The sequence below is a fragment of the Australozyma saopauloensis genome, chromosome 2 (genome assembly GCF_035610405.1).
Source record: "Australozyma saopauloensis chromosome 2, complete sequence".
Classification (NCBI taxonomy): domain Eukaryota; kingdom Fungi; phylum Ascomycota; class Pichiomycetes; order Serinales; family Metschnikowiaceae; genus Australozyma; species Australozyma saopauloensis.
In genome coordinates this window covers 46984-69053 of record NC_086132.1, presented here as the reverse complement: position 1 = coordinate 69053, position 22070 = coordinate 46984, and the positions used below count along the sequence as shown (strand labels likewise).

The window sequence follows — 22070 nt, the reverse complement described above, 5'->3', positions numbered from 1 at the left end:
GTGGATGAGATAATTGATCCAAAATACAATTCAAATCCATCACAGTACTCGAAAGCAAGACCTCTTTGGGAAAGTCGTTTACACTTAAGCAATAGTGAATATACTTGCAGCCTCCCATCTCCTTCTCGGAACAGTGAAGATTGACGATTGAAGTATTTTCAAGTTACCTCCTAGAGTCCATCAAATTTGCATTCAAGATTCCATCTACTATCACATGAGGATTAGCCTGAATTCTAACCCAGTTCAATTACCACCACGAGACCCAAGTCTTGCGTTCAAGTGCTGCTTATCAAACACCGTCAATACCAAATACGCTCCAATACGAACAATGAAATTTTTACGTCATAAAATTGTTCACTACAATTAATCAGCCAAAACTTCGCTATGATTTGACACAAAAAGATCAACGCTATCCGGTTTAGGAATTAATTTCCCGACGCCTCAGCTACGCTTAGTAATGTGAGAGCGTACATGCCCACTTACAACCTGAAATAGACAATGCTTCCCGACTTGTATCAACAAAATCGGTCTGCTGAAGACCACTAAATCATACCAAATCTAACATTTTTTGATTTGGAATGAATGCAGTTGCCTTTATTTCTTGTCAGGATACCCGCTAGCCAAACCAAGTCCCTCCAACTGATTATGCCAAGTCACGTGACCGTACCCGATACCCTCTGATACTTTATCAAATGAGACAGGATTGCCAATTGCCTCAGACTGAGACATTTATATGCGCGACAACGGCGCCGCATCTTCGAGAATAGAATCAGACTAGTGACTTTCTCTGCTGTGCGTTGTGAATCTTTCACAAGGAATCATACTAGCTAAACCCGTGGGATCGCACCGAATCAGGCCATCGATTGCCAATTTTGCTACCAACAATGGGTCTTTTATCCCTTGGAACTCCGCTCGACTGGAATACGTCACGTAAACACAATGAACATATAAGAGCAAACGGTATTGTTCAGTTGCAGAATATATTTCTCCAGCATAAGAGCCGTCGGAACGACCACTTCTACTGGGGTGATGAGGTCGAGTATATGCTAGTAGACGTCAATGAGAAGGAGAAGAAAGCCCGACTTGCCATTGACAAAGACTACATTTTGGACGATTTGAACGATCCAGAAAAGCCCGAGCTTTTGGCGTTGTCCGTGGACAACAATATCTCTTTCCATCCTGAATATGGACGCTTCATGATAGAGGCAACACCTTTGCGCCCCTACGATGGTAATCTGCTTGATGATTACTTGTATGTGGAGGAAAATATGGTGAAAAGACGAGAGGTCAGTCAGTCACAACTACCCGAGAATGTTGTTCCTCTCACATTGACCTCGTTCCCCAGGATGGGCTGTGGTGTGTTCACCTCTCCAAGTGCTCGCCCCATCGGTCCTGCCTCACAATCCCTTTTCCTTCCAGATGAGATCATCAACAAGCATATGCGCTTTCCCACGTTGACCGCAAACATCCGTAAGCGTAGAGGACATAAGGTGGCCATCAACTTGCCGTTTTATCCTGATGAGAATACAAAACTCATTGACGACTCTATTCCAAAACGTGATTTGTTTCCCTCAGATCAAGAACCATTTTTAGGTGCTGCAAAGCCTGGTCATGTTTATATGGACCTGATGGGTTTTGGTATGGGTTCATCTTGTTTACAAGTAACAATGCAAGCTGCTGATATCGAGCAAGCCAGATATTTGTATGATGCATTGGCTCCTTTGACACCCGTCATGCTAGCTGTATCTGCTGCTGCACCTATCTTCAAAGGCTTTTTGGTAAATCAAGACGTCAGATGGAACGTCATCAGCGGAGCTGTTGACGATAGAACTTTTGTTGAGAGAGATTTGGAGCCATATCAGGGCTTTGATCTCTTCGGTGGCTTGGATGTTGCAGACCTGGTCAAAGCCCACATCGCTAGTCTCGGTGGCGGACGTGGTGTGAACGGTGACAAACTTGCAAACGCATACGGCGACACTCTCATGCATACACTTGACTCCAAACCAATCCAGAAGATTCCCAAGTCGAGATATGCTTCGATTGACTCGTATTTGAGTGACGAAAAGTATCATTCGAGTTCGCCATACTTCCAAAAATCGTACAACGACCTTTTCTCTCCAATCAACAAGAAGGCATATGACCAATTGATTGCGAATAAAAACTTCGACGAGCCTCTCGCGACCCACTTTGCCCATCTTTTCATAAGAGATCCGCTTGTTATCTTCAGTGAACTACTTGAGCAAGATAATCAGATTGATAATGACCATTTCGAAAATATCCAGCTGACAAACTGGCAAACTTTGAGATTCAAGCCCCCAGCGCTATACCCAAGTAGTTACGGAGATGAAGAATTAGCCCAGAAACCAGGATGGCGTGTTGAGTTCCGCCCAATGGAGATCCAGCTTAACGATTTCGAGAATGCGGCATATTCTGTTTTCCTCATTCTTTGCGGTAAAGCCATCCTCAAATATAATCCCGACTTCTATATCCCAATTCTGAAAATTGACGAGAATATGGACACTGCCCATAAGGTAGATGCAGCAAGAAGCGAAAAATTCTGGTTCAAAAACCCGTACAAATGGAAGCTAGACTTCAAGCAATTTGAAGGATACGATTTGAGCTGGTTCGATCGCTTTATCAATGATGGCAACGACCTTATCAGCTCCAATGGAGTTTACCTCAACGGCTATTGTAAAGCCAAGGGCAAGGTCGGATGCGTCCATGAAGAAAATGGCCCTAATGAAGTCAGACTTACAGCAGATGAGCTTATCAATGGTTCTGAGTGCTTCCCGGGATTGATTCGCATGATCATCAAGTACATTGAGGAAGAGTTGTTACCTTCCACATTTGTCAACAGCTACAAGCACTGCAAAGACAAAGAGACAGCTCGACAAATGATTGCTCTCCAGAGCTATTTGGCTTTGATCAGCAAGAGAGCTGCAGGCAAAATCCCAACGATTGCCCGTTTCCTTCGTGACTTTGTGTTGCATCACCCTAGCTACAAAAAGGACCTGAAGGTTAGCGATGCCATCAATTACGACTTGGTTGAAGCATCTATTGCAATCACCAACTTTGATTTGTCGAAGCCGGACCTATTGAAACAGTATTTTGGCGACGAGCTCTTCAATTACCTTAAAGCAAGAGCCAGTGGGATTTGGACTCCTAAGTAGTCACAAGGTCCCCAATCCTCTCCGCATACATAATTAGACATTGATTGCAAATGCAATCATTCATATTTAATTCATCTTCTTTAGAACTTCGCAGCTCATGTTTACGGACAAGTATATAGACTGAACTTTTTTTACAACTTTAAGGCATTGGATGTTAGATAACCCCTCGGGTATTTCCGCTAGATTACCAAAATATTAGTATCGAGTTCGATGATGACGCTAGGATAATACACATCGCTTGAGAAGCTCAGAAGTTTCGGGCCGTGGACGGCCCGATGATGGGCATCAGATGGCTAGCAGGCCACATTGGGACATAAAAAGGTTATTTAGGTTGATTAGATAGAGCAATTAATATAGGTCATCTAACAAAAGTAGTAATTGAGCAAATATGGCTGAATAATCAAGCTATCATTGAGACAAAAAGTCGACCAAGAGAGAAGCAAAAAACGACCAGTAGTTAGGCTAAACGAGCCAAAGCATAATTTTCAGCAATTTCAATTGAACATGCAGCGCAGTTAAATAAAATACACCATTTCTTCTCTATTAACAATCGTTGCCATCAGAAACCCTCTGCTGCAATAGCCCAGGCACAATCTTGTATGGAGAAGCTTCGATGGCTAAAAATAGATGAATCTGGGACAAACAGGCATAAGTCAATCTGAATGAGAGCCAGGATCTCATTGACGAAAGTATATAGCTTGTCAGTAAAAAATTTCGCATTCTGGTCGGATTACCGTTTACTGTCCCTATTATTGCTCACACGACGGACCTACTCATGCCATGACGTTTAGGCTATTATCAATCAGTCTAACATGGCAAAAAGACACATGCCGATACACCCGAAATTGAACCTCAACCATACAAAATATACACATGTATAATCAAGCAAAGCCGATATTTTCAGTTCTCTCTCAAGTCTCTTCGGCACTATGCCCGCCCAGGGGCCAGCCCTGGCTCCATTATGCTGGTGCACCCGTGCCTCCCACACTAACTTCCCCGAAGTTTATCCCCCTCGTTTTGAAGTTTCATCCACCTACTTACTCTCTCTATCTTTACACCACACAATGGGCTTTATGGACTCCGTCAAGGCGTTCTTGCACTCGGTTACTACCGAGGATCATTATGCGCTGTATGGTTCTCCCTACGCCCACAGCACTGCAGGAACCACCGTTTTGAATCCTCTCAACGATTCACAAAGCAATTCGCTCGCCAACTCTAGAAACGGTAGTTCGACCAACATTGGCGGCTACCGGCCCGGCATGCGCTCTTCCTCCACCAATATCAATATGATCGGAGGCAATGGCAGCTCTACCACCATTCATGAAATGCTGAACATGAGTTCCACAGGCCAGGTTCCAATTCCAAGCGTGGACTCGTTGTGGGCCCGTTTGGAGCGTTTTCTCGAGAATGAGTACCCCGAACTCGAGGATGCTCTCAATTCTGGTGTTCTGACAGCCGACTTGAACGAGTTCGAGAAGGACTTGGCTGCAGGGCAGTTGTCTGTTGAGATCCGTCAATTCTACAAGCGTCACGATGGCCAATTCCGTGGTTCCAAGCCTACTGGTATCATTATGGGTATGCCCCTCTTGGACATGGAAGGTATCATGGAAGAATACACTCTATGGTCCAAGGTGGCTGAGCGTGTAGAGAAAGAGTACATGACATTGAAGCACCAGCAGGCTCAACTCGAGCGTGCTGCTGCCGATGCTTCTGGAGCCTCTTCCTCGGCCGGTCTGTCAGTTGACCCTGCTTTGTCTGAAAGAATTGCTAATAACTACCTCTTGCACCAAAAGTCTGTGCCTCTAGATGCGGTCCAGCTGGCCTACGTCCACCGTGGATGGATCCCCATCTCGAAAGACCTGGCTGGAAATGTTTTGGCCATTGATTTGGCTCCAGGAAATGCGGGCGTTCGTGGCCAGATAATATTGTTTGGTCGTGACTTTGACACGAAGGTTGTGGTCGCTTCGAGCTTACAGGAGCTTTTATTTATGCTCGTGACAGACCTCGAGGCTGGCAAGTATCAGATTGATAAGAGCGAGTCTTATGAAGATGACGGATACTTAGACAGTTCCCGCGTTGACGATTACATGATTGGTGACGAGGATGAGGACAACGGTGAGCTCATGTTTTTCGATAGAGATGGCACGGAATTTGCCGGTCTCAAAGGCAAGATTTCTTACTTCGAGGTGTTGAAGCGCCGTGCTTTGAAAAGACATGGCGTCGCCCATGCTGACCACTTCCAGACTGCTTTCACTCCAAGATTCATCCCCAAACGTAAGCCTGCGCAAGCAGCTGCTGCCGCCGCCTCACCTGATGTGACCAAAGACGGTGGAAAGCTCTCCAGAGAAGGCAGCGCCACAGACTTACTAAAAGAGACGTTGATTGACAGTACCCCTTCAAAAAAAGTTCCTACCGCAGGACCTCTGAAACTTCGGAACGTGCAGCTGAACGAGGAACCAGCAACTCCAGATACGACGAATCAACTTTCGAACAGTCTGGGGGCCGCCGTAGACGAAACCGTCCCAAATCTGTCGGATGAGCCAAAGGAGGTTGCTCTGGCAGAGCAGCCCGAGGAGGAAGCTGTTCAAGAGGAGCCCAAGAAGGAGGCTCCTGTGGACAAAACTGAAGCACTTGTAGCTGAACCCTGATATGTTTGACCAAATGATGAACCAACTTCTATTACCAATAAATAAACGAGACGAATATTCATTTGACGTAGAACCTCGCTTTAGTTACATCAGAGACGTTTTGGGTATAGCCGAATAGATTCACAAAGGGAAAGAAACTAAATAAAATAAAAAGCACTCAGAAGAAGCCGATGCCTTAATCCAGCCTATTTCATCACCAGTTTTGGAAATCTCTAATTGTCGTACTCCTGTTCGCACCAACATATCAACTCCACACTTTTCATTTTGCAACCACCACAAATCTACTATATGATTGCCTCAGAGCCCCAGGGCTCAGATATCGGACATCCCGATGCTTCATACGCAACATCATACTACCAAGGATATAATGGACCCGAGGGAGATGCTGCTGATTTCAATGTTCCTCACGAAGAGGCTCAAGAAACCTCAAATGGAGATCAACAATCAATTGAACACCTACAAAATGAATACTATGCACGTGGACTAGAAGAAATCGACAGTTTACAACTTCTAGATCTATCGCCCCTTGCCACATGGAAGCTTTCCTCACATAAACAAGGCCATGGATTGGATCAATTGAGGGAAGATAACGCAAACACATACTGGCAATCGGATGGGAGTCTTGATGGCACGCCTGATCCTGGAGTCAACGGCGAAAGCGCACACCATAAGCTACACTCAATCACGCTTCAGTTCTCCAAAAAGGTGTCGCTTGAGCGCATTCTGTTGTTTTGCAACTACAACATTGATGAATCGTACACACCGCTGAAGATCCGGATTATGGCTGGTAGCTCTAGCTGGGATCTCACAGAGGTTTGTGTTGTGAGTTTTGATAAACCAGTGGGATGGTCGCATATAATCTTTCAAGGGGTCCGCGGAGACGGCTTGCTCAAGTGCTTCGTGGTTAAGATCATTATTCTAGCCAATCATCAGGATGGAAAAGACTCCCATGTCCGTGCCATCAGATGTTTTGGCAAAAAGGCCGTGTTTGGTGCATCCAAGTACCCTCTACCTACTGCGGATAGTAGTAACATGTCTTTGATTAGCCATAGTGGACAAGTCCATAGCATGGAATACCTCGGTCATGTCGACGAATCGCTGGCCGAGGATAAAGACGCAGTATCTGATCCAGTGACAGAAAAGGTGCTAAACAATGTTGCAAATGTGATAGGTTTCAACACTGGGTTTGAAACGTTACCTCTACAAAGCGTGTCTGGGATTCGTTGATTAAAGCAATCGCTATGATCGCATCTAGTTTCTTTAAATCTTTTTTGTGGTTCTTGGATCGCATTTACTGAGCATTGATCTTCAAAGAGAAGTCAACAATACCTGTTCCCTGGTGGATAGAAGAAGTCGAGTAAATGTCGACATCGTTACACAAGTAGGTGCTCAAGTTGTTGATGGTTAAGCCACCAGAGCATTCCAACAAGAATGCCTTGTTCGAGTTCTTGTAGTGTGCTCTCAAACTGCAAGCTGCCTCTTGCAACTCTGGGCCCTTGAAGTTGTCCAACATGATAACATCAGCACCAGCATCAATTGCCTCTCTAGCGTCAGCTTCGGTGCTCACCTCGACCTCAATCTTCACAGCAAATCCGCAAACGCTACGGGCGCTGGCGACAGCCTTAGAGATGCTTCCAGTAGATGTGATATGATTGTCTTTGAGCATGACCATGGAACTCAAATCGTATCTGTGAGGATCAACTCCACCAACGAGCATGGAATACTTTTCCAATTGTCTGAGTCCAGGGGTAGTTTTTCTTGTTCCAGCAATGAGTCCAGTGTATCCGTGCTCATCAGCTAACTTCTTGGTCAAGTATGACTGAGTTGCAATACCAGCAGATCTGGCAAGCAAATTCAATGCAGTTCTCTCACTGAGCAAGATCTTGTTGGCAGGACCAGTAACAGTGGCCACCACAAGGCGCCCTTTGTTGATTTGCAACACTTCCTCCTCAATGTAATCTCCCTCCTTGTAATACCATTCCACTTCCAACTCACACTGCTTGAAAACCTCGTTGGCAAAAGGAACTCCACAAATCATACCAGCTTGCTTCATGTACAAAGACGCCGTCTCGTGTTTGTCGCCAACCACAAATGCACCATAATCAAATGAGGGTACATCTTCAGTGAGGTAATCTGTGATTTGTTGCTTCCATTTTCCATTCACTGGAAGCAAATTTGCGTAGGATGAAGACATGAAGAGGCTTTGCTGATTTTTCACTTATTGGAGTTGTATATGGGACCATACAGATTGTCCGGGGTAAACGACCTTAATGGAGACTGCAGGTAGGGCTGTGGTTTCAAGATAGTCCCGGAGTAGAGAATTTTTTTGAGTCAAATATTACTGCGGTTCGATTGAAGCCCTGACTTGCATATATTTATTTTCCAATTTTGTCATTTTGAAAAATGAATCAATAGAGGCAACCACCTTTCCTTGTTAGTTCGGTTGTATGTGTTTTTGCTCAGTTGGAAAGCAAGGTTCTATGGATTGAGCATTCTAAACTTAATTTCGAAGAAGGTATGACATGTAAAACTTTTAATAAACTACTTCAGTGTTCTGAGAAGATATAAATCTACACATTGAGTTTTAACTTTTGACGTTTATATTGAGGTTTACAAAAAAAGATATTTGCTCATGGGCTCCCGGCGCTCGATTGAGTTGAAATCACGGATGAAATGAATGAACAAGAGAAAAACAAACAATCTTCAAAGGGGTAGTGAATAGGTATCAAGCTCTTTCCTTGGCCGCTGGAATTCTATCATAAGTAAGATCAACGTTTGAGGGAGGAACTTCATCCATCAGGGTATCTAAACTCTCATCACCTCTTTTGTTTTCTTGATCCGCGTTATGTTTGCCTCTGACTCTCGCAACATTGAAAATATTCTTAGGTCCGAATACAAATACAGGGTGGAAAGGAACGAATACAGCACCTGCAATGAAAATCAAAGCGGCGTCAAGCACCATAATGAATACTTCATGTGTAATAAGGTAGCCATCAAAACCCTCCTTGAGCTCAACAACACGGTAAATGCATCTGATATAAATGGCTGCAACAGCAATGGTAATTGCGAGGGGGAAATATGGGACAAGCTTGCGTTGACGGATATGGTGGTATTCGGGGTCATAGAAGGGTTCCAACTCCTCTGCCTTATAGGCACGTGTGGAAGGTAAATGTAACAAGAGGCGGAAATAGTTTAGGAGTCCCTTTTTGGCCAATTTGTTTGTGCTGTTCGGATTAGTATGGTGAAAATAAAGACGCCATAAAAAGTTGAACCAGAAAATAACAAAAACAGACATCGCGACTGTCTGAGCCAACACACCTGCAAACATGGTCCAAGTTCCTGGCGCAGGATCTGTGCTAGTTTTGGAAGCTTCAGAAGCCATACCACCACCAACACCTTGGACAATTAAGCAAATAGCATCGCTTGCAATGAAAAAGTAAGAGTACCAGATCGGGGGCAATATAGTATATTGCTTTCCGTACATGATGACATTTTGAGCGAAAATGAAATAAATACCAGCCATGAAAAAAGCAGGTGAGATCGTGAGCGGCGCATACTGGAGTAAATAATAGTTCATGTTTGTGTAGTTGGTGGTCGACAAGATACGACCCAAAAATCCAAGGAACTCGAGAATGTAACCGCAGATGAAAGAGATGTTGTACCAGTGGTGACGACTCTTGTACAACATCCCAACATTGAAGAACAAGAGCAATGCAAACACCACAAAAAAGAAGACATTGGCGCCCAAGTTCATGTAGTATTTATAGAAATTCTCCTCTAGAGCTAACCTTTGTAAGTTGTACGATGCCTGAAGGAGCGCCAGGGTGGCCTCGGCCTGTTGCGCAGATTCAGTGGCTGTCGCAATCACCTGTTGGGCACTAATGGCAGTCAACGAAGCCTTGGCTCCACGAATGACTCGCGAAAGCAGAATCAAGTCATTTCTAAGAGTAGCTGTAGCAAGACTCTCTGCCGCGTGGACCATTGATTCAGTGAGTGCTGGAACGGCTGTGGGATTGATGGACAGCAACGTTGACACCATTGAGGTGGCTGTCGGATATCCCGAAGAAGGGGTCCATTGGAGTTCTAATGGATTCATCGAATAGCTTTTGTATGTGACGAAATCAAGAATATGATGACAGAGACAATACTGGCCAAGGTCTTTCAGTATACAGCAGCTCCGAAATGAACCAGAGTGTTGAGATTGAGAAGATAGCCAGATAGCACCGAGAGAAGAATCAGTAGTTTTATCAAAAAACTATCAAAAATTAGGCAGCAAAACCTTCATGTCATATAAATAGTGGCCCAAGCATGTCGGTTAAGTTCGGGGTTATGAGACCACATCTCTTCATGCGCAATGTCCTGCAGTTCAGGCACGGATGTTAAAATCTATTTGATGTACTGAACAGATCACTTAATAAGCGCGAGAGGTCTAGTGCGGAACATTTTAAATCCGAAATTAGGATGAACAAATCATTATCCTCCAGAAAACGCTTTTTTTATCGAGAGTTGATCAAACGCAAATATTCAGGTATTCAAGATCTATTTTACTGATGTTCGGTGGCAAAATTAGCGTGGTTGCTAATTTGTTTTGCCGCTGAGCTAAATCCCTGCCAAAGCTACTTTGCTAGCCAATTTCTCTTATACCTGCGGAATCAGCCCTTGAGCGGCTACTCAATTGCTTGTAAAATGATCCTGAAGATTACAATTGCAACTTGAGGATGTGATAAATGGGAGATAACTTGTCAAATTTTTTCAATTTTTGACGAAGGAAAGGACGCTTGTTTGGTTTGTTTTGACCCATAGAAACAGAATTGCCAACACTTTTTCAAGGTCACTGGCCGGATATAAGCCTAGTGGTTATAAGTAAAATCCGCACACACGGCGTTAACCTAGATCTAAGCTGACATGATCGGAAGATGAGCGGCCATAGCATCCGTTCGTGCGGAAAACAGGAGCAGGATCTCAACGCCAAGAAGATCGTGATTTAAAAGAGGCTGTGCCGGTCCGGCTGCAGATACTTTTCATTTTGATGCTCTTTTCCTTGTTTGTTTCTATTTTCGAAACTCCTCCTGTGTCCTGCAGATCAGTAACGGAGATGTCTCATTGTTGATAGTTTCACTCAACCTATCATCTACAATTCAATTCAATTCTATGCTGTAAATGTATACTCGTCAGCTGAAGAGATTGGGTCAAGGAAGACTCAACTTAGCTCTGGCTACAAACCCGACTACTTGTAAGACTTGCGGGATGAACTATTATTCATATATGGAGAAGGACAATTCGATTCACCGGAAATATCATGACACTTTTGTCAATGGGCCACGTTGTGACTTGGAAGGCAATGGCTCAAATAATAGTTGCCGTGAATTTCGCATCCTGTTGGGTAACAAATCCATGGAATGTAGAATGTATTGCGTAAACAAAAATAGCCTACGACTAGTAAAGCGAATAGAGACCTTGTTGGACATGGTGAATAAGGAGTTAAACGCTCCAGCCGGTAGTGAGGCTTGGAAAATCATAGCAGACGATAGTGTGGCAGGCCATGCTTTCGTTGCCGTTATCGAAAAGAGGATCGTAGGATTGTGTGTCACCGAGCCCATCCACGACACCGCAAAACAAGCCCGGTGGATGCTCGATAGAACACAAGAAGTTGTTCCTAAACAGGTCAACAATAGAGCGAAGGTGGGCATTTCGCGGATTTGGGTTGCACCCAAATGGCGTCGTCATGGCATCGCCCAACAGCTTCTTGGATGTGTTCTAACAGCTCTGATTTTTGCTATGACCTTGCAGAAACATGATATAGCATTCAGTCAACCGAGTTTTGCGGGTGGTAAGCTCGCGCGACAATTCAATGGGGTCAAGCATAAGAGTGGTGAAACATTAATCCCTGTGTATTTAGAGGAATAAACAAACCAATTAGTCCGTGAATACAAACTCGTTGCCCATGACATTGAGACTCTTCTCGACATAGCTGTACAATAAAGCCGTAAGAGAGCCGTGAGCAGCGATCTTCAAACCTCTAGGGAAAGCACCAGCGTACAACAGCCAGAAGCCCTTTTTGGCTACCAATTTGTAAGCAGTAGTGAGGGAGTCTTTATACAAGAGTTTTCCATTTTTCAGCTGAATATGCGATTTGACGACATCAATAGGTTGAGTCACGGCAACAGTTGCCAACGCAGACACTAGGTACAAGAAGGATTGCTGCGTTGTGCCAATTTGGCGCGAAAACCAGCGAGGTTCGGCCGAGTTTCCATGTGGATCGATCAATTGCCTCGTGGCATTGTAAGTAGAGAACCATGCGGCAGATGTACCACATTGGCGCAAGAGAGTTATCATTGTACCAGCTGTGAATGCATGGATACCTTCCAAAGCGTACATCTGGCGAACTGTCTTGAAGAAAGTCAAGGCAGGAGTCTTATTAAATTCAATTTTCAAAGCATCCAAATGTGCTTGGCCATGCAGATGAGTGTGGGTCAGAAATTTAGAGTGAGTTTTCCCGCTCTTGAGCATATTCACCACCTCAGAGGTGTAGTACGCGTGCGGCAGAAGATATTGACGTGCCGTAACGGAATTCTTATGGTGGGTTTTGAGTTTACCTCGGGTAATGTCCAAGGCAGGGTTCAGGTTGCCTGCTTTCTCAGCTTCCAACAACCTGTTCTCGATCATGGTAGTTTTGATTCGCTCGAAAGGAACAATCCACAACGACTCCATAAATCCAGTCATGGCTGCCGCAATGACAACACGCGGAGCACTGGTCTTCTTCTTCTCCGAACGAGTATCGATTGCCATGAAATTCGATGCCCAATTGTAGGACACAATACGCGAGAAGTTCTTGACAACACTTCCTGCTACAAGTGCACTTGAACCAGTCATCACATGCGAGATGCTTCCAATATTGACGTAGACCTTGTGCTCCGTTCTAGCTGCCTGGTTCGTCAACTGTTGCCTGGTTTTAGCGAAATCAAGCGGGAAAGTGAAAAGGGCTGCAAGACCCGATGCGGTGCATCCAGCAGCAAGCGCTGTTAGGAGGTTGTCGCCCTGTGGAGTAGTGTTCATTGGGGATTATGGGGTGTATGTGGAGAGATCTTGATTAGTAGATATGGTGGTCAACCAAATGAAACGACTGAAAAACTATTTGCAATTTTCGGCCTTTATTTTTGCGACATAATTGGATTTCTTTTCTTCCATTTTCTCAATTGTTGCTAAATTTTAAGATGGTTTGTTTAAACGAATAGAGGTATCTCCCAATCTAGAAACAAAAGGTGATTCCCAAACGAAAATTCAAGTGTAATTGAATTAGAATTTGTCAAATGTGTTTGGAATATATCTCTATGGTCTTACCATGCTGGTAAGTATGGTGACATATGCCTCTTTCACTAAGTATCTACACTGGAACTTACACTGGGATGCCAATAGCACTAAACCAACTATCCTAGATAAAATTCAAAAAGTAAAACCGCTCACAAACTAATATTTTTTGGTATTCATTGACAGGTTCCCCCAGTTTGACTGCCTGTCAGATTTTGTATTTCCTACTGCACAATACTACGATATACCAGTATTTACTACTCAAGATTCCACTTGTCAATTGGAGCTCTCGCTTGTCTCGACTCGCCGGCCATTTAACGGATTGATATCTCTTCCAATTTCGTTACTCGTATCATCTCACTACAATTCTTCTCAAGTTTCATTGACTCAATCGGGATTGTTAAACATCGAATAGTAGCCAAAATGACCGACTCAACCGTCTTACTGGCCCCCTCAATACAAGACATGACAGTCGACGAGCTATTCCAAACTCACCTGGTCCGCCTGATTCAACGAATCTACTCTGAATACACGTCACAGGTCAGTAAAGCTAAGAGAGATCTTCACACGTTAGTGGGTGAAAAATACCGTGATCTCATTCGGATCGCCGAAGATGTGGACAAAATGTGCGGAGAATCTTTGAGTGTTGATGCTCGTTTATCTGACTTGTCGTATCGTCGCTCTACTCATGTCCAATTCGGATCAAGTGCAGCTTCCCGGTTCGCCTCAAAGTCTCGAAGCATACAAGCAGAGCAGGCTCGCAACTTGCTGCAGACAACAATATTGAACAATATCATCAACAACAAAATCATTGGCTTTGATCTTAAGCTAAAGACGAACAGCGTGCCTAGTACAGCAGCCCTTGTGCATTTTGCAAAGTTGTACCATACAGTGTCGTCTGTTTTCCAGCAAACTTTCGATTCTCATCCACATATTTTGGCCAACTACACACGCCTTCGAGCAAACTTCATTGCGTTCTTGGAAAAAAGATTGGCTTCGAGCAGTTTCGACTCCGATGATGGCGACCTTGCATCCGCTAAGCTCCTTTTACGTCCATCGGCTTCTTGGGTCGAGTTGGATGCACTAGACCTTTTCGATGAATCTTTTGACGAAGAAGATTACGAAGAATCGAGTGACTGGGACAGCCTCGGCCAGCAATCCTCGGGGTATGCTGTGCAATCCCTGCCAATCGTCAATATTTTGGTTGCGTATATCATAGTTACGTCCAATGATAAACAACTCAATTCCACCAGCAAACTTGCAGAGCATCTCATTGATTTGAGATTTCAATACTTTGTTCAACAGCTAGACGAGTTTGCTACAGGAGATCGAAGCCAACTAGAGAATGTCAATTTCTTTCTCATTTTCTCTTACATCGAAAAAACATGTCGTATGATCCAAAATCATTTGATTGGAGACAATTTCAGAAATATAAATTCGCGACTCAATGGTCTCAAAACTTGGAGTCCTGTTGACCTAATTGGTTTCCACAATTGGTTGGATACAAAAGTCGTCCAATTCCCTCTGGAGAATTATAGCGCCCTTGATGAAGACTATTTTGGACTCTCAAAATCTTCCCTTGCTGGATTCGGTTCACATCTTCAAACATTCATGACCCGTATTCTGGTTAGCCTTACCAGCAAGGACAGTAACGAGCCCACTTCTAAATTGAAATTACTCTACAACTCAATTGCTTCTTTGCGGAAGGTAGAGCTTCTCTCATCGCAGAATGATACAGCGGCGGTATCAGTGCTTTACTTTTCCCATATACACCTCGCATCCACATTCATGAAAGAGATTTTAGCTTCTGTTGAGCAGTATGTGAAGGAAAAACAGTCAGAACTCACGACCGATATTTCAACCCTTCTAGCAATTCCCCCTGCCGCATCCAGAAATTCAGAGCCCTTCACATTGGACTTTGTTAACTCGATCGATATTGACATATCAAATTACATTCAAACAGTGATTGAGATTGCATCACTCAATGATTCTCTCAATTCTCACTCTACCTCTGTTTCGACTTTATGCAAGTTGAAGAGATGGTTTTATTCGCAACGCTCATTATTGGAGCTATTCTCTGCAAAATCAGATATTAGAGAGAAAATTCAGAGCGTATTTACAAAGTCATTCAGAGATGGACCAACTTTTGATGGTTGGGGAGACTTTAGCCAAGCTCAGATCGAGCAAAGTTTCGAGACTCTTTCGGCAAATCTCAAAAAGTCCGTGGTAGATTGCCTTTTGTCGTTCAAGCAATCTTTATCAGAGAGTCTATTGTCCATCCCCGACCATAATCCTGTGGATTCCGTTCAGTTTTTACTCAGTGTCATACTCATCTTACGTAAAAACATATCGGTGCTCAATTTGCCAGATTCAGGTGTTCTTCTTGATTTCGAAGAAGATGCTTGCAGCCTTTACGATAAAATTTTTGAAGCGCTCCTACCCGAAGAAGAATCTGGCAATCAATTTTTTACTGCATTGTCAAAACCCATGTACGTTTCACAAACCAGTGAGGGCGCAACCCTACCTTCTGGACCTCATATGTATGTGTATTCATTCATGAGTGAGCTAGCCTCGAGGATGTTCAAATCTTCACTCTTTTCGGAAGGTGAATTGTACACATTATATTCCGACGACGAGGTGAGAAGCATTTTCGTGAATACAAAAAACAAATGGATCATGAGAAGATTGCTCGGAAACTTGAGCTTAGACCAGCTCAAATTAGTTCCTGGACAAGAAGATTCAACTTTGGAGGAAAGCAAAGAGCCAGGTGAAGTCACGGATGATCTGACCCTGGGCGTGCAAAAATTAACTGATGAGGTGTCGAGTACAGCAGAAGACGGGGATACAGCTGGTGTTCTTCAAAGTTTCCCAGCTCGTCAATTGCTAGCCAATGTTGCTTTCGTTCTTCAATTCACATTAGGTGATGAAAAGTTAACTGCAAATGAGCATTTTGTTACTTTCTCCGAAAAGTTGATGCAAATAAGTGAAGGCGGTTCGCTTGATGAAGCATCCATCGAGAATATTTTGAGGAGTGTCTCCAATTTCTATCAGTCTGGACGGGAGACATATATGCCATTGCTGCTCAAGTAGACCAGCCATCATAAGTTACGAATTTTAACATCAAAATATGAAACACCTCAATTAATATACAAATGATTCCCTAGAACATGTAGATTTTGGCACCGCCCTCGGTCAACTCTTTCAAAGTTGCACAGGTCTCTGCTATGTTGAAGACGTTCTGCATCTTTTGATCAAGATACGAGTTGTCTACAATGACAATCTTGATTTCCTCCTTTTTGAGTGGCAGATCCTCTGTAGCTAAGACCTTCTGTAAACGGCCAGGAGTGCAGCACAACACACGGGACCAGGTGCTCTTGACAAGTTTTAAATCAACATCAATTTTGTTCTTGTTGATGAGCTTCAATGAGGAGCCTGGAATCTCATTAAGGGCTCTGTGAACGTCACAGGCGCGAAGAGCTGACATTGAAAGGATGGCGATAAATTTACGCTCTGCGCCTTCGGGCTGCAGTAGTCCCTCAGAGCTTCCCTTGTTGTCCTTCTTCTTATATTTGTCCTTCTTATTCTTCTTTTTGTCTTTATTGTCATTTTTCTTGCCAGGTGTCGAGGTTGGAAGCATATTCTTGAATCTACCAAGAATGAACTTCGAGAGATTTTCTGGGACTCTTGGCTCAGTAAATTCGGAGGTTGAACGGAAATCGGTTTTTTTGAAATACATCTCTGCCAATTCCAAGGCGGAAAGATCCGAATTCTTTCTTCTCAACGACTCGTTGATATAATCGGCAATTGCATCAACAGAAGACTCGAGAGAGATACCTTTCTTGCGGTCAACGTCAATTTGCATTTTCATTTTCTTCTTTTCCTGGAATTTGGATGATGGCGCAGCTCTCTTTTTGGTGCTTTCAACTTTCTTAGGTGGCTCATCGCTAGTCTCAACTGTTGTCTCTATGTCCAGCTGATATCCGTCATCGGTGTTGGATGGAGCGACATCTACCCCATCGTGTGACTCCATATCATATAGCAAGCCATCGTCTAAGTCATCTGCAGCCGTGGACATTTTTGTATGGATCAAGTAGATACTAATTCGAGATGGTTTCCTGTTTGGGATCAACTATGAGAGATGAGCTTCTGTGCACGCCCATAGATCACTTTTCAACTAAGCTAACGAAAAAACTGATAAAGCCATCATGGTACGCGCAACATTACAGGTTGTAGCTCGGCGGAACATATACATCAATGCTGAGCTTTCAAGTAAACTCAAGTCGGCACCGCACTGGCCGGTTGTGGTCATTGGTGCTGGACATGCTGGATGTGAAGCAGCTACTGCCTCTGCCAGAGCTGGAGCCAGAACAACACTCGTCACTCCGCACATCTCAAAAATCGGCACTGCGTCCTGTAATCCTTCCATGGGTGGTGTTGGAAAAGGAACTTTGCTACGAGAGGTGGATGCCTTGGATGGTGTTGCACCCAAGATCACTGATAAAGCAGGAATACACTTTAAAACATTAAATGCTTCGAAGGGTGCCGCGGTTCAGGGTCCTCGCGCTCAGATCGACCGGAAGATTTATCTCGAGGAGATGCAGAAAGTAATTTTGAACTACGAGAATTTGGATGTTGTGGAGGATCTGGTAGAAGACATAATTGTAGATCCAACTGAACATCGAACAGATACTGGGGGCCGACTCCATGGTGCCGTGAAAGGTGTTATTTTGGAAAGTGGCTCTGTATTTTCCTGTGACAGAGTTGTGATTACCACGGGAACTTTCCTCGGGGGCGAGATTCATATAGGCCTTCGCTCTTTCCCGGCTGGTAGAATCGGTGAAGCTGCTACATTTGGATTGTCAAGAACTTTGCGAGATGCTGGTTTCAGACTAGGGCGCTTGAAGACAGGCACGCCACCCCGTCTTCTGTCAAAATCAATCGATTACAGGGGACTTGTTGCGCAGCCCTCTGACTTCCCCCCTCAACCAATGTCATACATGAATAATGAAGTCACTTTGATCGATCAACTAGTTCAATGTCACCAAACAAGCACAACGCCAGAATTCCACAAGATGATTAGTGATAATCTTGACAAGTCCATACACATCAGAGAAACAGTGAAAGGGCCCCGTTATTGTCCTTCTATTGAATCCAAAGTGATACGGTTTTCAGACAAAACCTCCCATACAGTTTGGCTTGAGCCCGAAGGACTAGACACAGATTATGTCTATCCAAACGGAATCTCAACCACCATGCCAGAAGATATCCAAGAACAAATAGTCAAAATGATGCCCGGATGTGAGAATGTTGAAATGCTCCAGCCTGGCTATGGTGTCGAGTATGATTATGTCGACCCTCGCGAACTTAAAATCACATTGGAGACGAAATTAATTGATGGTTTATACTTGGCAGGCCAAATTAATGGAACTACGGGCTATGAAGAAGCTGCTGCTCAAGGCTGCGTTGCTGGTATCAATGCAGGTTTGGCAGAAATGAACAAACCACCATTTGAATTCCACCGGTCACATGGATACACCGGTGTTCTTATTGACGATTTGATCACGAAGGGCGTTGAAGAACCCTACCGAATGTTTACCTCGAGATCTGAATTCCGCTTCTCAATCAGAGCCGACAATGCGGACCTAAGATTGACTGAACGGGGATATCTTGCCGGTGTTGTCGGAACTTCTCGATACAACCATTATATGGAAGAACAAGATCAATACAACAAGGTCAAAGAATACCTTAAATCTATTGCCAAGAACGGTTCCAAATGGGCCCCTGTGCTCAAAGGCACTCATCAAGTGAACGCACACACAAACGTCAATGGATGGAAGCTCCTCTCCTACAAGGGTATGACATTACAAGACTTGATCCCTCACTTAGAATCAATCACGCAAGCTCCTTTACCAGATTGCTTTGATAATCTTTCAAAGTGGAATTTGGACAAGTTGAATGTCGAAAGCACTTATGAGCCATGGCTCCGAAAAGAGCAAGCCCATGTCAAGGCATTTGAAGCAGATGAAAACCTCCTCTTACCAGTCAATTTTGAATACCTGAATACAGGCAACATGAAGTTGTCAAACGAGGTCTGTCATTTGTTGAATACAATCCAACCGAAGACAATTGGTCAGGCTAGGAGAATCCAAGGTGTTACCCCAGCGGCTATATTCGAACTATTCAAATTGGTAAGAGGTAACCAGAAAGTATATGCTGCTGAAATTTAAAGTGGAGTGTCTTACTTTTTTGATATCTGGAATATTATATTAATGTACATAAATTGAGCAATGAATGCTCGTATCTCAAGTTTGTTGCCGCAGTAGAATTAAATAAAAGATTGTAAGCGATTGTAAGCGATTGTTCTGCGAATAGTGTCTCCGTATCAACGTTCCAGACGTAGATACAAAAATCTTCGAAAACTAGTCAAAACAGTGTTGGCTACACTGAATGACTGGATTAATTAGTAAAAGTAAAAATTCAACGCACTGGATATCCACAAAAACGTATAGATGTTCCTTCGTAAATTGCATTGTCTGGTGAGTGACCGTTTCTCAGGTCATCTTTCAGTAAGAACCTGACCGATCAAACGAGTGAATCCTCGTCTTTTGAGTCAACAATACCATGAATCTGTGATTCCGTATTTCCCAGAAGTGACTTGGAGTTCCCAGGTGTAGTATCAACAAGCTCCCTAGCATCAATTGGCAATGCTCTGTGAAGATCTGGATTTGGAGGCGTGACTGTATTTGCTTGAAGTTTCTGCAGACGTGAAGGAGTGTCAGAAGGACTTTCTCGAGCGGAGACCGATGGGTCCTTCGAAATGTCAACAGTAGATTTTTTCAAGAAAAATGGTGAGTCTGCAAATGATCTAGAAAGAACAGCTGTAGTTCCAGAAACTCTCATGTCAGTATCAGGGTTAATTCCGAAAGTGATTTGTCGATCGTCGTACTCTAGTATCGGTCTGCGATAATTATCGTCATCTTCGGGATTGTCGTCAAGCGCAGAAGACGGTCCACCAGAGTTATGTGGGTCGAGCATCGCAAATGCTTGTCTAGAATGTAAGATTGCACGCTCGAAATCTGCACGAAGCTCGAGGTAGTCCATTCCAGAATCGCTTCGGAATACAGGTTCTTGTCTGCTTCTTGGTGTCGAGGCTTCTGTTTCGAAAACCGAAGTGTAGTCATTTTTGAATACATTTCCAGTGCCTTCGGCTGCATGATCCAAGTACTTCATGAAATCGTACTCTTGCCTCACCCGCAAGTTTCTCCGTGGATTAACTCTCCGCCGGGTGGTTGGCGTTCTCAATGGATTCTCCGAAGGAAGTGGGAGTGACTGGTGAAATTGGTTTGAGAGGTCAACTGCAGATTCACATTTTTCTACAACCGACTCAGCACTTTCAGGTGCACTTTCGCTAGGTGCGCTTGTAGACGAATTTGGGCAAGTGCCATTTTCGCGCACTATGGCCCTTGAGAACGATCGTAGGTAATCTTTCAGAATATGTTCCACGATTCCGGATTCACGGGACAAGATTGTCGACGAGCGTCTTCTCTTGCGAGATTCAGTTTTGGGTGGTTGCACCGGCGAGCTGGCAACGCGCGAAGCACTTGCAGATCGTTTGATTCTGTTGTGAGACCGTCTCAGCAGGATCTCCAGCAAGACTCCGTATAGTTCGTGAGGCGGTAGGTGAATGGCCGAAAAGCGGGACCGGCTCAGACGTACGGTTTTATTAGAGGCCTTAGATATGCGGTCGATATTCCGGAGTGGCGTTTTGGGCTCGGTCAGCATATCGACAGAATGATGGATGAATTAGCCAGGGAAGGGAATAAATATTGCGGGATGTTGTGCTACGAAGGGCCGCTGGCGTGGTTTGGATGAAATTGATCGAAGGAAGGAGAGTGGGGGGTATTTGTATGGAGAGAAAGAGCGTTGTATAGGGAATTGTTTAGAGGTGTGTTTGAAGAATGTGGGTGCATCGGCACTGCACACGGGCGCTGGGACACATGCCGAAGAGGGTGCAGAAAAGACGTTGAGTGGTCATGCCCTGCGAGTTAAGGTTATGAGGTACTATATGTGGGAGGTCAAATCATGGTTAGGAGGAAGAATTCGGTTGATGCTTTTTAGGCACTTGGTGATGGCAGCACACTAAACCTGACGATATAGTCGATGTAGTAAGGCCTCTATAATTGGTGTAACGCAACGCCTCCAGAATTCTTATGGCCAACATTTAGGCTAAATTCTCATTGCTCAAATGCCGCTGTGCGTTGCTTCTTCCAAGAAGCCAGACGCAGGTGGTGCAAAATTATAGGATTACAAGATTTCGCGAAATCAGTATTTCACGGCCGGAACATCCAACACATCCGAATCAATTCAAAGGTGAAGACAAAATGAACAAGTCTTTGCTGTTTTCGAAGCGAAACATGTCATAACGACGGTTTCAGGGGGTTGACGGTGCAAGATCAAGACAGAAAAAGCTTATTTGGCTCCGCTTCCACTTTTGGTGTTTCATGTGCAGTCGAAATGATTCACGTAAATGCCGGGTTGATGTTTTGATTCGGCCGTTTTCAGAATGGCTATTGGACTAGATTCCAATCAATTCCAATCTTGCTCTAAGGTGATGGATTTTTTGTGAGCAAAGCTTCTGGTACTTCAAAACAAAATTGTGATGTGCCAAGACGTGAACTAAACGTGGGTTGTGGGAATCAGCCGCCACAATGGAAGACATGCGATGCACTTGGATTGACGGAAATTGATCAAGATGCATAGAGTGCGGTCTAAAGGATATTGTTCTTGAGCTATTGCAATAGTTAGTTTTTATAACCTCGCAAGTTTCTCGTATTTTCGTGCTTGGAATGTATGGCTCAGGCAACATCTCATAATGTTTGACTTTTGTTTATTCATCGCCCGAAAAAGAGATTGGCCGTCAATACTTGCCGTTAGTTTTTTTTGT

General features: G+C 44.0%; 11 protein-coding genes across 11 annotated transcripts; 6 read left to right on the top strand and 5 right to left on the bottom strand.

The window, feature by feature from the left end:
- Positions 1-884: 884 nt before the first annotated feature.
- Positions 885-3170, top strand: PUMCH_001269 (uncharacterized protein; the record flags this gene model as incomplete). The annotated part of the gene is made up of 1 exon (XM_063020329.1): positions 885-3170. One exon carries the CDS (start codon positions 885-887, stop codon positions 3168-3170), a length of 2286 nt encoding a protein of 761 aa, XP_062876399.1.
- A 929-nt stretch (positions 3171-4099) lies between these two features.
- On the top strand, positions 4100-5818 carry PUMCH_001268 (uncharacterized protein; the record flags this gene model as incomplete). Its single annotated transcript, XM_063020328.1, has 1 exon — positions 4100-5818. One exon carries the CDS (start codon positions 4100-4102, stop codon positions 5816-5818), a length of 1719 nt encoding a protein of 572 aa, XP_062876398.1.
- Positions 5819-6106: 288 nt separating this feature from the next.
- PUMCH_001267 (uncharacterized protein) lies at positions 6107-7045 on the top strand (the record flags this gene model as incomplete). Its single annotated transcript, XM_063020327.1, has 1 exon — positions 6107-7045. The coding sequence occupies one exon, from the start codon at positions 6107-6109 to the stop codon at positions 7043-7045; it is 939 nt and encodes a 312-aa protein (XP_062876397.1).
- A 64-nt stretch (positions 7046-7109) lies between these two features.
- Positions 7110-8012, bottom strand: PUMCH_001266 (uncharacterized protein; the record flags this gene model as incomplete). Its single annotated transcript, XM_063020326.1, has 1 exon — positions 7110-8012. The coding sequence occupies one exon, from the start codon at positions 8010-8012 to the stop codon at positions 7110-7112; it is 903 nt and encodes a 300-aa protein (XP_062876396.1).
- A 531-nt stretch (positions 8013-8543) lies between these two features.
- Positions 8544-9914, bottom strand: PUMCH_001265 (uncharacterized protein; the record flags this gene model as incomplete). The annotated part of the gene is made up of 1 exon (XM_063020325.1): positions 8544-9914. One exon carries the CDS (start codon positions 9912-9914, stop codon positions 8544-8546), a length of 1371 nt encoding a protein of 456 aa, XP_062876395.1.
- A 1064-nt stretch (positions 9915-10978) lies between these two features.
- PUMCH_001264 (uncharacterized protein) lies at positions 10979-11725 on the top strand (the record flags this gene model as incomplete). Its single annotated transcript, XM_063020324.1, has 1 exon — positions 10979-11725. One exon carries the CDS (start codon positions 10979-10981, stop codon positions 11723-11725), a length of 747 nt encoding a protein of 248 aa, XP_062876394.1.
- Positions 11726-11734: 9 nt separating this feature from the next.
- Positions 11735-12874, bottom strand: PUMCH_001263 (uncharacterized protein; the record flags this gene model as incomplete). The annotated part of the gene is made up of 1 exon (XM_063020323.1): positions 11735-12874. One exon carries the CDS (start codon positions 12872-12874, stop codon positions 11735-11737), a length of 1140 nt encoding a protein of 379 aa, XP_062876393.1.
- A 675-nt stretch (positions 12875-13549) lies between these two features.
- PUMCH_001262 (uncharacterized protein) lies at positions 13550-16216 on the top strand (the record flags this gene model as incomplete). The annotated part of the gene is made up of 1 exon (XM_063020322.1): positions 13550-16216. The coding sequence occupies one exon, from the start codon at positions 13550-13552 to the stop codon at positions 16214-16216; it is 2667 nt and encodes an 888-aa protein (XP_062876392.1).
- A 70-nt stretch (positions 16217-16286) lies between these two features.
- Positions 16287-17201, bottom strand: PUMCH_001261 (uncharacterized protein; the record flags this gene model as incomplete). The annotated part of the gene is made up of 1 exon (XM_063020321.1): positions 16287-17201. One exon carries the CDS (start codon positions 17199-17201, stop codon positions 16287-16289), a length of 915 nt encoding a protein of 304 aa, XP_062876391.1.
- A 130-nt stretch (positions 17202-17331) lies between these two features.
- Positions 17332-19353, top strand: PUMCH_001260 (uncharacterized protein; the record flags this gene model as incomplete). The annotated part of the gene is made up of 1 exon (XM_063020320.1): positions 17332-19353. The coding sequence occupies one exon, from the start codon at positions 17332-17334 to the stop codon at positions 19351-19353; it is 2022 nt and encodes a 673-aa protein (XP_062876390.1).
- A 355-nt stretch (positions 19354-19708) lies between these two features.
- Positions 19709-20908, bottom strand: PUMCH_001259 (uncharacterized protein; the record flags this gene model as incomplete). The annotated part of the gene is made up of 1 exon (XM_063020319.1): positions 19709-20908. The coding sequence occupies one exon, from the start codon at positions 20906-20908 to the stop codon at positions 19709-19711; it is 1200 nt and encodes a 399-aa protein (XP_062876389.1).
- Positions 20909-22070: the final 1162 nt, after the last annotated feature.